We start from the raw sequence: 13,427 nt of genomic DNA, 5'->3' as shown, positions 1-13,427 counted from the left end.
TTGACACAACCACAACGCCACGTGTGATTGCAGCCTGGACGTCCTGGTCAATTTTTAACATTCTGCTATGCGCTTCTTTATATAACGATATCTTTGGAAAAGCATTACAAATCAAAACAATTTTCACTATTATTTTCACTATTATTATTTGGGTCTACCTACCCCCCCTCTCTCTCTGCCTACACCTGCCTGCCTTGCTTTATTGTCTCATTCTACAACAACATGCTATTGTATATGTTGGGCATGTAGGGATCAATACATCAGAGCCTTGTTACATTTTTCAAATTGCACTTTTCATGCATCATTTTTTGCACTTTAGCTCTATATGGTTATTCATATTCTGGTCCTTATGGTTACTGTAGTTCTACTCTTGGCAGACTGTAGTAGGGGTTTTTAGGGCAACTTGGCCCTTGGCAGCTTTGTACACCCCTCTGGTGTACTTTTTAAGTGTTTTTATATTTATTGTTGTCCCTTCTTGATTGTGTTTAAAAAATTGTTACTTATCCAATAAACATTTTTTGTTATTTCTGTCTAGCCTTGTGTACACATCCCACCTTTTTCTTGTTTGGATTGTATAGCTATTGGGGTGCGTTGGCTAACATACATTCGTATACCTTGGTAGTGCCTGTCCTACACAATTTCGGTCTAGATCTTTGGAAAAGCATTACATATCAAATCAATTTCACTATTATTTTGTCATGAAATGTGAAACTTTAACCCTTACAGGTTTCAGCCCTTTTTTGCATTCCTGTTTTTTTTTTACTCTCTGTTTAGAGATGTGCGAGGGGTTGTTATCTGCGGGACAAAATGTACTTTATAGTGGCGCCATTTAATATATCATGCAATGTACTGCAGAGCTGCAGTGAAATTGATTCTGTGCTCCAAATGACACTTTCTCTTTATTCTTTGAGTCAGAATGATCACAGGGAACCCTCACCAGCATTCATGAAGGGGTTAAAGGGGCTTATCCAGTTTTTGTAAATGTATCATGGCATTTACTAAAAATGCCAAAGAGTTCTGTAGTCAGATAACACATTGGCCATCAGGAGTAGTGACATGTCATACTTGTCATAAACAGCAACCATCTACGGTGACGCGTAATCTTCTTTATTATCATAAAAATAGGTAATCTCATCTTTTACAAATACAGCTGCGCTCTTTGTGCATATACATTGCAGTTGCATTTTCCTGTTTTTACTGCACACTGCAAATTATCTGAATATACCAATGCCATAAGATCTTGGTAGTCTGCAGCGAGGCATGAAACAATATGCACTGCACAAAATATCTCCTAGGGGCATCCATACAGCAATCTCCTCCTAAAGTCAATAGTTCTTTCCTATCTCTACCAGTGAGAGACTGGTCCAAAAAGAAAATCACACAAATGTTCTGAGCAACCACAACTTATTCATTCATAAAATGTTTTCAGTTTTACTTAGGATGTTAAAATGGACAATTACAATATGCTGGTTGGAACCAAGGGTTAATAAGGCCTTTTAGGATAGCACATATTTATAAAGCAGTCAGTAAGCTATTCATGCCACATTCATTGGTTTGGACTATCAAGTTAATGCATCTTTTGTACCAAAAATGAAAATTAATAAATAGATCATGTATACAATTAGGTAAAGACTAATCTGGTCTCTAAGAATTTGCTGAAGTTGTCATTCTGAGTATTTCGTGCTTCAGATGTACGTGTCTTCACTTCTTCATGTTATGGCACGGAGCCAGACATCCATTCCTCTGCTCCACAAGCAGGCACCATACTTTCATTAAAAAGGAATGTCATACAGAGACTGTAAACAATGATACCCCGCTGGATACTCAGGAGACCCTCACTTCTCCAGCTGCTGGTGCGTACTGAATGCTTCATACACGTTGGCAGCAAAGTCCTTAACTTGCTCCATAAGTAGTAGATCCTATGAAATAATGAATGTACAGAAATGAACAGTAGAAACTAAATTTTTCTTGCAACAATTTTTGAAGTTGATGTCCCCAAAATGATTTACCATCCACTAACATCTAAGAGTCCAAGCAGTTCATGCAATAACCATGCACTTTCTAGTTTTGGACCTTTACCCCCAAACTCTGTCCCTTTTGAACTTTAACAGATGCAAACAGTTGGCGGTAAAATGTTCTCTCCATCCAAAAAGTGACAGCATCTGCAGTGCTAAGCTTCCTTTATTACAGCCTGGACCAGAATGGTGTCTTTCTCAGCGAAATTTCCCTCCAAATATAATGTAATGCCTGATTTAAAGTTTTAAGGGAACCTATCAGCAGCAATAAGCATAGTGAAATATGGTTTTACTCAGGATACAGAAATGTATACTGCAATAGAGTACATGTATGTTTGTAATCAGGTTGTATAATAAAGGTGCAAAGGCATCAGAAGCCAAATACACCCTAATCCTACATGCTTGGGCAGAAATGCAATACACTAGTCCAGTGATGGGCAACCTTTTGAGCTTGGTGTGTCAAAATTCGCCAAAAAACCGAGCATAACTCGGGTGGTGTGTCACCTTGACAAAAAAAACATAATTTTGTGATATTTATAGTTTAAATAACAAATATGTATACTATTTAACTTCTAGGGTACTTTAACCGTAGGTTGTCTGATTGATCCTACCATGTACTGCCATACTACATTATGGCAGTATATGGGGATTTTCCCAATCATCTATTACTATGTGCAAATCGCACATTGTAATAGATCGGTTACAATCAGACAGGTGTGGAAATGCTTAGTAACCTGTGAACTTTCTGTCATGAAAGTTCACAGGTTATAGCGAGGGCGCAGGCGCCGCTGTCTGCATCTCCCTCATGCCCTCTTGGCATGGAGAAGGTGTGAGGAGCAAAAGATTCGCAATGTCTGGGCTTGTACATCACAAAACTGACACACAAGCCCTGATGACTGTCTTCTATCATACAGTGCACTGACCTTACTTACTATATGATGAGAGTGGTTGTCCTCCCTTGCCCCTGCTGTGGAGATGGTCAGTGTAGAGGTGGCAGCTGCTGGGACATCACACAAGGCAGCAGCGATGTGACCTCTGACTGTGATGCCATCTTCCCCCCACCACAACTATCAGGAGCTGCAGAGGAGCCTCCTGGGTGTATGGCCGGGTCACCTCTCCTGCTGTGCCCCATGCTGATACCTGTGCTGACTGGAGACACTAGGCAAAGCTCACACATGGGGAGGGGCCGGCCCGGGGGAGGAGGAGGAGGGAGGAGTGCCGGAAGCTCAGTGCAATCGCTCAGCCTGCACCTGGTCATGTAGGTTGAAACTTAACTCTCAGGCAGCCGTGTGTCAGTGAAAATGGCTACATGTGTCAGCACTGACACGCGTGTCATAGGTTAGCCATCACTGCACTAGTCAAAGGTCTGAAAATCTGCAGGCAAAAGGGAGTGATAAAATACAACAGCCCTCTCACACTCACAAGATCTCCAGGAGGGAAATCGTGGGTGAATAAGATTTTTATTTTATGTTGTTTGGAACAGGTTTTGAACTTTTGTAATAACCTGGACAACTCAGTTAAAAATTGATCTCGTAACCAATTCATTATCATACATTTCTATAACTTGCTTTAATTTAATTCCTGCTATACCTTTCAAAGTCGATTTTTGTAAAACTTTTTAAACCTTGTACCTTTTTTCACCCAGTAGTGCTGTTTTACCTTCTTCACAAAGTGTACTTTAGCCTTTGACTACAATAAAGAGCTATAACAGCTATTAAAGGAGTCTGCAATGAAGCATTATTGTTAATCCTGGTTCTTATGACAATCCAACATCTTTAAAATCTAATTGTCACAGAGACCAAAAAAAAAAAGATAAAATATACAGTTTTGTCTTACAAATTCAACTTAAAGGGGTATTCCGGGAATAAGAACATCGACACAAAAACCCATGATGATATAAATAAATGAATACAACAATAATCAATGTCATTAGTCACAAAATGGAGCTTAAATAGTTTGATTTTATGATTTACAAAATTTATGGCCTCTTTAAAGTAGTTGGAGTTATCACTAAGATGGCCGCCACTGGAAACTACATGTTCCTTTAGTTCTCAGTAACTCCTCCTCCCTCTTATGCTCTGCTCCCAGTGATAATGTAACAGATTTTCCTGCTCTGTTACCATAGTAATGATGTGTAACTGCCATCATCACAACACTAGCCATACTGGATGCACTGCAACCAACCGACTACAGCCAAACATAGTGCTGATCACATGACCTGCCCAGGAAGGTGCAGGACATGTGATGTGGACATGTGACCAGCAGCCATCTTCTCTCCTGTGTATGCTCTGCAACGGACCGCGCAAAGGAAATTAATGGACTGATTAAAGGGGCGGTAGCATTTTAATTCTCCATTACAATCTATGTCATCAGCATTTTCTGCTAAGGGGAGCAAAATTTTAAATAACAAGCAATTACACATTAGCTTATATTTTAATGACCGATTTCTACATGAATTATGCTGATTCCTGGAATACCCCTTTAAAGGAAACCTACCATTTAGAATGGCAGGGGTAACTTTCGTTAGTGTTATAAACCGCGGTATCGTGGTTTTAACACTTTTTAAACTCTAGACCAGAACAGGCTTCGACGCTGCGTGCGCACGATCGTGTGCGCGCCTACATAGGAAATAGCGGATATGTTGCGCGCGCACGGTCATGCGCAGCGCCGAAGCCTCTCCTGCTCTAAAGTTTAAAAAGTGTTAAAACCGCGAAACCGTGGTTTATAGCACTAACGAAAGTAAGTACCGGCACCAGCTCACCCTGAGCTGGTGCTCGGTACTTACAGCTTACCCCTGCCATTCTAAATGGTAGGTTTCCTTTAATAACAAACCTACAGAACCTATCATGTACGTAACCTGTAAAAGCCTGTACATCCTAAAGAAGTCTCTCAGTTTAGTAGAGTAAGCGGCCATGTTTTTCAAATGCTAGACAACCCCTTTAAATGTTTTTTGCTACTAGTTAAAGGGATTTTCCAAGTATACAAGATATTTTACACATGGCTGGGGGGCTTTTAAAATAATTAACAATAGACTTGCCTCTCTGTGCTCCTGTTCAGCCGCTGCACCACTGCTGAATCTCTGCTTGTATACAGAGGCCAGCGGTGCCACCCTAATGCTGTAGCAGTCACACGGCTGTGGTCGGGATGGCAGCATCGGCCTCTGTACAGAAATGGAGACCTGAGCAGTGATGGGTGGTTCCGCGGGTGCACAGAAGTTGGAAAAGAAGAGAATATATGTGGTTTATTATTTTTAAAGTCCCTCAGCCATATTTTAATATTGTAGTCCTGTATAACCCCATAAAAGATCTCATGAAAGCGTTCTTAATCAGTAATACAATACATAGTGTATATATTGTACTATAGTTCATACCTGAACAAAGTGGCTGGGCATTTCACTGCATATGGAGTGGATCTGTCCATTAACTATGGGAATAATTTTAGCCAGTGGAAGACTAATGCTGGAAAGGCTGTAAAAATATATTTAAAAAATTATTTTAATATTCAGGTAAAAGTCTTCCTTTGAATACATTACATATTAGGTAGAAAAATAATGCATGAACTAAATATTCTTTTCATAATGATTAAATACAAAACTTTGGAGTTTTATTGAGGCACAATTAAAAAAAATGTTAATCTTCCATTTCCTCTTCTTCAAACCCCAGTGGTTTTCCAGTATGACTTCTATCTTCCATAACGTGTGCAAGTACCACATACTGCCTAAGATACTATATAATATATTATATAATATATTTTCAAATGCTTTTGTACTGAGGTGAGACCGGATAAAACGTACCTATTCAATGAGCTGTTTTGATTCAGTTCTTGCTCGTTTGGTCGAAAGAACTCTGCAATGCTGTCGAGAAGCCTTCCAAAACCTCGATTCAGACATGAATTCAGCACAGTGCTGAAGTCCTGACTGGAAACAAAGATTATATAAAATAAAAATGTTACGAAAATTTGCAACATTTGCCTAATGAAAATGAGAATTCAAACTTTTTCAGTTAACCACATTTGGATGGACCACTACTCCAACTGGCAGGTAGTTGCTGCATTTGGACAATCAGGTACCTCATGGTGATCATGCGTGAACAGCTTTTCTACCTGGCGTGATCACGCAACAAACAGAAACACACACACACAGTAAGTTTGGAAATTATTCAGACCCCTTTAAATTTTTCAGTTTCATTGCAGTCAAATGGAAAGATCAAAAAAGTAATTTTTTGTTCATTAATGTATACTCACCAGCCACTTTATTAGGTACACCACGCTAGTAACGGGTTGGACCCCCTTTTGCCTTCAGAACTGCCTCAATTCTTCGTGGCATAGATTCAACAAGGTGCTGGAAGCATTCCTCAGAGATTTTGGTCCATATTGACATGATGGCATCACACAGTTGCCGCAGATTTGTCGGCTGCACATCCATGATGCGAATCTCCCGTTCCACCACATCCCAAAGATGCTCTATTAGATTGAGATCTGGTGACTGTGGAGGCCATTTGAGTACAGTGAACTCATTGTCATGTTCAAGAAACCAGTCTGAGATGATTCCAGCTTTATGACATGGCGCATTATCCTGCTGAAAGTAGCCATCAGATGTTGGGTACATTGTGGTCATAAAGGGATGGACATGGTCAGCAACAATACTCAGGTAGGCTGTGGCGTTGCAACGATGCTAAATTGGTACCAAGGGGCCCAAAGAGTGCCAAGAAAATATTCCCCACACCATGACACCACCACCACCAGCCTGAACCGTTGATACAAGGCAGGATGGATCCATGCTTTCATGTTGTTGACGCCAAATTCTGACCCCACCATCCGAATGTCGCAGCAGAAATCGAGACTCATCAGACCAGGCAACGTTTTTCCAATCTTCTACTGTCCAATTTCGATGAGCTTGTGCAAATTGTAGCCTCAGTTTCCTGTTCTTAGCTGAAAGGAGTGGCACCCGGTGTGGTCTTCTGCTGCTGTAGCCCATCTGCCTCAAAGTTCGACGTACTGTGCGTTCAGAGATGCTCTTCTGCCTACCTTGGTTGTAACGGGTGGCGATTTGAGTCACTGGTGCCTTTCTATTAGCTCGAACCAGTCTGCCCATTCTCCTCTGACCTCTGGCATCAACAAGGCATTTCGGCCAACAGAACTGCCGCTACTACTGATGCTCGGTTTGAACTGCAGGAGATTGTCTTGACCATGTCTACATGCCTAAATGCACTGAGTTGCCGCCATGTGATTGGCTGATTAGAAATTAAGTGTTAACGAGCAGTTGGAAAGGTGTACCTAATAAAGTGGCCGGTGAGTGTACACTGTATACATCTTGACAGAATAAATAGAAATGTAGATATTTTTGCCAATTTAAGAACAACTGAAATATTACATGGTCATCAGTATTCAGACCTTTTGCTGTGACACTCATATTTAACTAAAATGCTTTCCATTGCCCTCCAATCCTCCTTCTTGAGATGGTTCTTCAGAAGCCTTTCCTCAGTGCAAGACATATGAAATCCAGCATACAGTTTGCAAAATCACACAAAAAGGACTCCCAGTCTATGAGAAACAAGATTCTCTGGCTTTGAACTTTTTGGTGTTCACGGTAAGTGGTATGTGTGGAGTAAGCCAAGCACTGCTCATCACGTGCCGACAGCGACACAATTGTTGCAGCATCATGCTATGGGTTTGTTCAGCTGCAGGGACATCTGTGCACCTCTTAAAACAGCATGGTTGTGCTATCCTGATCTGTGCTCAGATGGCCTCCTTTTTTCTACCAGCGGCTACATGTGTTTGATAAAGGCTAGTCTTAGCCAAAAAACCTTTCACACTTGCCGCAATAAAAAAAAATCTTCACTTTTTGCATCAAAACAATTTGTGTGCCAGGATTTTTTGCATGATATATCTGGGAGATGGATTCCAATCCTCTGCATCTTCAACACTATCCAGGAGTGCGATTGGAATACATTTTAAAAAGATTGGGCGCAGAGTGTACATTAATAAGCAAAAAAGATTTTATAATTGAAAAACCTAAAAATCATTTAAAGGGCACCTACCACCACGATTCTACCTATAAAGGTATAATGGGTGGTAGGTGGATGAATGGGACGTAAGGATAGCCCTTTTTGGGCTAATCCTTACGTCCCGCAGAACGCATGATATTCGCACGAGGGCGCGCAGCTACGAGGAGCTGTGCGCTGAAGATTACCTGGTAGGCGGAGGAACGAGGCTACTGGGGCGTGGAGTAGCCGCGACCAGTAGCCTCATGTCCGGCTACTCCACACCCCAGTAGCCGCTTAAATAAATTAGCATATAAACTCAATAAAGTTTACAAAAGGATAGCAGAGACGTAAGGATTAGCCCAAAAAAGGCTATCCCCTACCACCCGTTCTACCTTTATAGGTAGAATCGTGGTGGTAGGTCCCCTTTAAAAAAAAAACTATAAATATTTTAGTATCACTTTAATCTCCGCCACATGTAGAATAATGTCAAATGTTTACTCCATACAGTGAAGAATTAAAATGGAAACTCTGTAATATCAGAATTGTGGTTCTTCCATCCTCCCACAGGGTAAATAAAAGTTAAACTGTAACAATTATGTACCCCAAATATGGCGCAAGTGGTCCATATTACAGCGGTTGTCCACTTTACCTCATGTTTTTGTAATGTGTGTAAAAATAGATTTATATTGGTATATTACCCAATATCCTGTCCCCCACACAGAAGTTACAAAAAACATGAAGTAAAGTGGCCAGCTCTTTAGCCTCATTGGTTGTTAATGGTAAAATAGTTACGGTATTTCAGTGGTTATACTTAAAGTAAAATTTAAGTTTGCACTGAACACTTTTGTACAGTACAGAACAGATTTCATCTACACAAACACTGGGTAACCTTTACATGGCCACTTCGTGTCAGTCTATGATTCAAGGTAGAATGTTTTATTGACAGAGCTTTGTCCTCACCCCCTCTTTCATATATCATTCATGGTTTTTACCTCTCCAGCATGTCTCTGGTTTCATTCAGGAGACGGATTGTAGTGCCATCCTTCTCGGTCAGTCCACATGCCTAGTAAAGTCAAACATTTGTGTTACCACTGCTAGAATCATTTTATCTATGTTAAAAATAAATAAGGTTATTTACTGTTCATACTGTCTTACAGTAGCGTCACACTAATATCAGGCGGCCGCTGTACTGACCCATCAGAGATTAGGGACATTTAATTTTCCCTGGCTGACGGAAACTATGTTTTCATTCTCACACCATGCATTTTATTTTTCAATCTGGGATTCATTAACATCTGTGGTTCAGAATAATGGACATAAACAGTCATGTGGACATAGCCTTAGGGTACATTCACACAGCCGTAAGCCCGTAATAAACAGCAATATAATATGGCTAACCAGGACAGTAATTCTTCTGTACAATAATCTATATTAAGCCTCATGTACATGAAAGGCTATGACCACTGCACAAAAAAAAGTGACTGTCCAGGCTACAAAGATTGAGCTGCCCTATCTTTTGCGGTGTGGGCAGTATTTTTACATATTTATTTCTATATATATTGTGTAAACATGTAATATCCTCAGTAGCCCCAGTTCTGGTCAACCCCTTCACAACTGGCGATCACATGAACACATTCTATACACAGTGGTGAAAAAAAAGTATTTAGTCAGCCAACAATTGTGCACGTTCTACCACTTAAAAAGATGAGGCCTGTAATTGACATATGTAGACCTCAACTATGAGAGACAAAATGAGAAAACAAATCCAGAGAAGGCAGAAATCATGTAGGTGACCAAATACTTATTTTCCACTATAATTTGCAAATAAATTCTTTAAAAATTAGACAATTTGATTTTCAGGAATTGTTTCCACATTTTCTTTCTCATAGTTGAGGTCTACCTATGATGTCAAATACAGGCCTCTCTCACCTTTAAGTGGGAGAACTTGCACATTTGGTGGCTGCCCAAATACTAAGGAAAGGCAGAAGCTGTAATTAAATGCTTCTACCTTCTCCCAAGGATCCCTGTCTGTTTCTGAAAGCAGAAGACCTGGTCCTGCTATTGCAATCTGTACAGGAGCAGGAGCACACTGCAGCAAGACCAAAATATGTTGCAGACTCGGATGAACTGCCATCCGAACTGCCCCATTAAAGCAGTGATCCTCAACCACCGGGCCGCAGAGCACCTGCCCCGGCCCGCAGCTGAACTCTGTATACAAAGAAAAAAATTTTTTAATGAACAATGGAAACAGGGGAGGCATTGAACAGGAAAGGGGTCAATATTTGTTGGAGGGGACATTGTTGAACACTATAAGCCACACATTTTTGGCTAGACACCAGACCGCCTACCAATGCCCGCCTACCCATGCCCACTGTCGGTCCCCGAGTATATAAAGGTTGGGGACCACTACCATCAGATAATCTACCGGTAGATGTCCCAGGTCCATCCCAAACGGCAATAACCTTTTTCCATGTTTTAGAATGACTGGGTCTGTCTCTTTGTAATAACCGAGGCTGTATGATTTCTGGACATCTGTTACATTGTGCTAGTGGCACATTTAAATAAATTAGTAGTAAAATTCCCATATACTGCCATACTGTAGTATGGCAGTATATTGTAGCATCAATCAGACAACTTTGGCTTAAAGTACCATAGGAGGAGGTGGGGGGGGACTGAAAAATAGTAAAAAAAAATAGAACTATCGCTAGAACTGATATAAATATAATAATGCCACTTACTTCCCATTTTGCAAAATATTAAAAACTTTATAAAAATCAAAGGGCCATATAGTTCTCAAAATGATAGCATTGAAAAAGTTATCTAATCTCATTTTTTTTTGTACAGGTGTTTTTCATTTTTGTAAATGTATGAAAACATGAAACCTGTATAAATTTGGTATCCCTGTGATCGTACAAACCCAAAGATTAGAGGAGACATGTAATTTGGGGTGGACAGTAAAAGTGGTAGAATCCAAGTCCACAAGAAAACAAGCCCTCACACAGCTCTTTACATGGAAAAATATAAAAGTTATAGATTTTTGAAGCTGAGGAGTGAAAAATGGAAACGCAAAAATGAAAAAGGGCCTCGGAGTTAATGAAGGCATAGGTCCCAGGCTGAAAAGTGTTGCAGCATTGCCAATAAAAACTAGATGCCTCTTTATCTACATCTTGACAGCATGGTTCCCTACTGAGTGGCAGATACCAGCATCCACCTACCCTGTTGTTCATTGGAATGTCCTGACCTGTATCCTAGTAGCAAGTGTGGGCCCGTGGAAGGGCGCTTATTGAAATCAATTAAGAGGAGATTAGGAAGGAAAAGGAAGAACAATGGGGCACATTGCTCTTTTCTGCCGGGTTTCCCGAATTTTTCCGATTTGCCCCGGGATTTTGACGCATGTGATCGGATTGTGGCGCATTGGCTTCAGCTTTCACGCGACAGAAATCGGGGTGTGTGGCCGTTGGAAAACCCGACAGATTCGGAAGACCACAGCATTTTTTTAAAAATTGTGTCGCAAGAATATCACTCACATACACCGGAATGAAGCAGGATAACTCCAAAGGACTTCAACGCAGCAGCAACACCTAGTGGACATTGGGCGCACGTCCTTAGTGAATCCCGGCAGAACCAGAATCAGTGTCGGAGAACACACCGCTGGATCGCGACTGGACCGGGTAAGTAAATCTGCCCCAATGTGTTGAAAGTGATAAGCAGAGTCAGCCATCTTTGAGCAAAAGGAGCTCTCACCAAAGTGCTAATAAAACGTGCAAGAATATTGATGTACAATTGCTAAAAATCTGCTCAACTTTTAGGGCACTTTTTACATGATTTTTTTTTTTTTTTTAAGATCCTCTTTAATTTATGCTCAGGGCCTTATTTAGTGTTGGAGTTGCCCTAGCCACTCTCAGTGCCATCAAGCTAATGCCTCTGCCCATAACCCCCAGCATACTAGATAAGGTCAGTGCCAGACCAAGGAGGAGTCTCTCCAATGATCCACTGTAATCAATAGATTCAAAAACTGCTTCAGGCTGCGTTCACACCATGCGTTTGCTCAGTGTTTTGAAATACTGAGATCCCCACTGATCAGCTGTTTAAGCCCTATCCGACAACCCCTTTAATGTTAACCGAATGAATATATGTTTCTGTAAGCATAACACATATGCATTTGATGCGTTTTGCCCAATGCATCTGAATTGCAAACACATCATCAGAATGCGGCCTCCGACTGTGTTCATATTCATCACTTGAACTACATTTATCGAGACAATTATAGCACAGAGCGGGAGAGTTTCTCCAGATCACATCTGCATTTACAGTGAAACGCGTGATATCAGGAATGTGCTTTGTGCACATGCAGAAGGACTCCTCCCCATTGTGTATGGATGGTGTTCCTAAATGTAATTCAAGCGAACCGAGTGAATTTTTTTTTCAAATTCACATGCATAAAAAACTACTTTTACGGGCTAGATAAAGCCTGTATCTAGTTCACTGGAGAGGTTTCTTGACTTGAGACAGATACTCTTAAATATACATATTCCACCTTAAAGGGAACCTGTCAGGGGCTTTTGGACCAATAGACCAGGCACAGGTAGTTATGGGATGTTCAATCAATAATTTAAAAAAAATGACTCATTAATTTTAAAATAAGTCTATACTTTCCCCAACACCTGTGCAAACCATTATATAAACTGACTTACTATAGGATGTAGTGTCAGTATAAAAGTCTCTGGATGCTGGTCATCCAAGAACCAAAAATAAATGCATATACAGCCACCAGTTGGAAGATTACCTTCACTACAATTTACATCACTTATTATAAACTTATTAGAGAATAATTAGTTTTGTGGCAGCTCTGCTGAGTTTAATGAATAAAACAAGGAATTCAATTTATTCTTATGAAGTACAATAAATGGAAAAACTGAACAGCTGGATTATGATTACTTGATGAATGATTGACTGGTCTTCAGCTACACTACGTATCTTCACCATGACAAATTACTGCATGACCTAAGACATCTTATATGTTTCTTCCAAAAAAAGTCACATTAAAAATCTCAACTGCTGAAGTAGGAATTCATGTCTAGACAAGATGTCATAGAATACAGCAAACTCTTAAGACATCCTCATCTTTCCTTCTCTTCTTCCAAAATCCTTTGGCATTTCTAAAACCACACAGACCATTGTATCCTGTTCAACACAAATACGTAGTTAATTGATTATTATACGATGCTGCATTATACAGATCCACTAATATCAAATTAAAAAATAGGTTTTCTGTGCCAAGTAGAAACTATATATACTGTTTCAATAGTTTTCGCCTGAGAATGGTACTATGCAAGGATCATGTAGTTTTCCGATCCTGGCTTGTACCGAGTGACACCCTAGGGGAGATCCTACCACCTGACCATTAAAGGGGGCCAAACAGATAAAA

General features: G+C 40.4%; 1 protein-coding gene across 3 annotated transcripts in view; it reads right to left on the bottom strand.

Moving 5' to 3' along the window:
• Nucleotides 1-556: 556 nt before the first annotated feature.
• PEX3 (peroxisomal biogenesis factor 3) overlaps nt 557-13,427 on the bottom strand; it is a 36,213-nt gene continuing 23,342 nt past the window's right edge. For all 3 annotated transcript variants that reach the window (XM_072141351.1, XM_072141352.1, XM_072141353.1), the window contains exons 10-13: nt 8,992-9,062; nt 5,809-5,931; nt 5,386-5,482; nt 557-1,919 (exon numbers count right to left, since the gene is read on the bottom strand). In XM_072141351.1, the coding sequence (XP_071997452.1) occupies nt 1,836-1,919; nt 5,386-5,482; nt 5,809-5,931; nt 8,992-9,062 (375 nt within the window). In that variant the 3' untranslated portion in view covers nt 557-1,835. The remainder of the gene's footprint in view (nt 1,920-5,385; nt 5,483-5,808; nt 5,932-8,991; nt 9,063-13,427) is intronic.

Source organism: Engystomops pustulosus, chromosome 3 (assembly GCF_040894005.1).
Source record: "Engystomops pustulosus chromosome 3, aEngPut4.maternal, whole genome shotgun sequence".
NCBI classification, from domain to species: Eukaryota; Metazoa; Chordata; class Amphibia; order Anura; family Leptodactylidae; genus Engystomops; species Engystomops pustulosus.
Note: the sequence above shows the minus strand (reverse complement) of the source record. Positions and strands in the feature narration are given on the sequence as shown.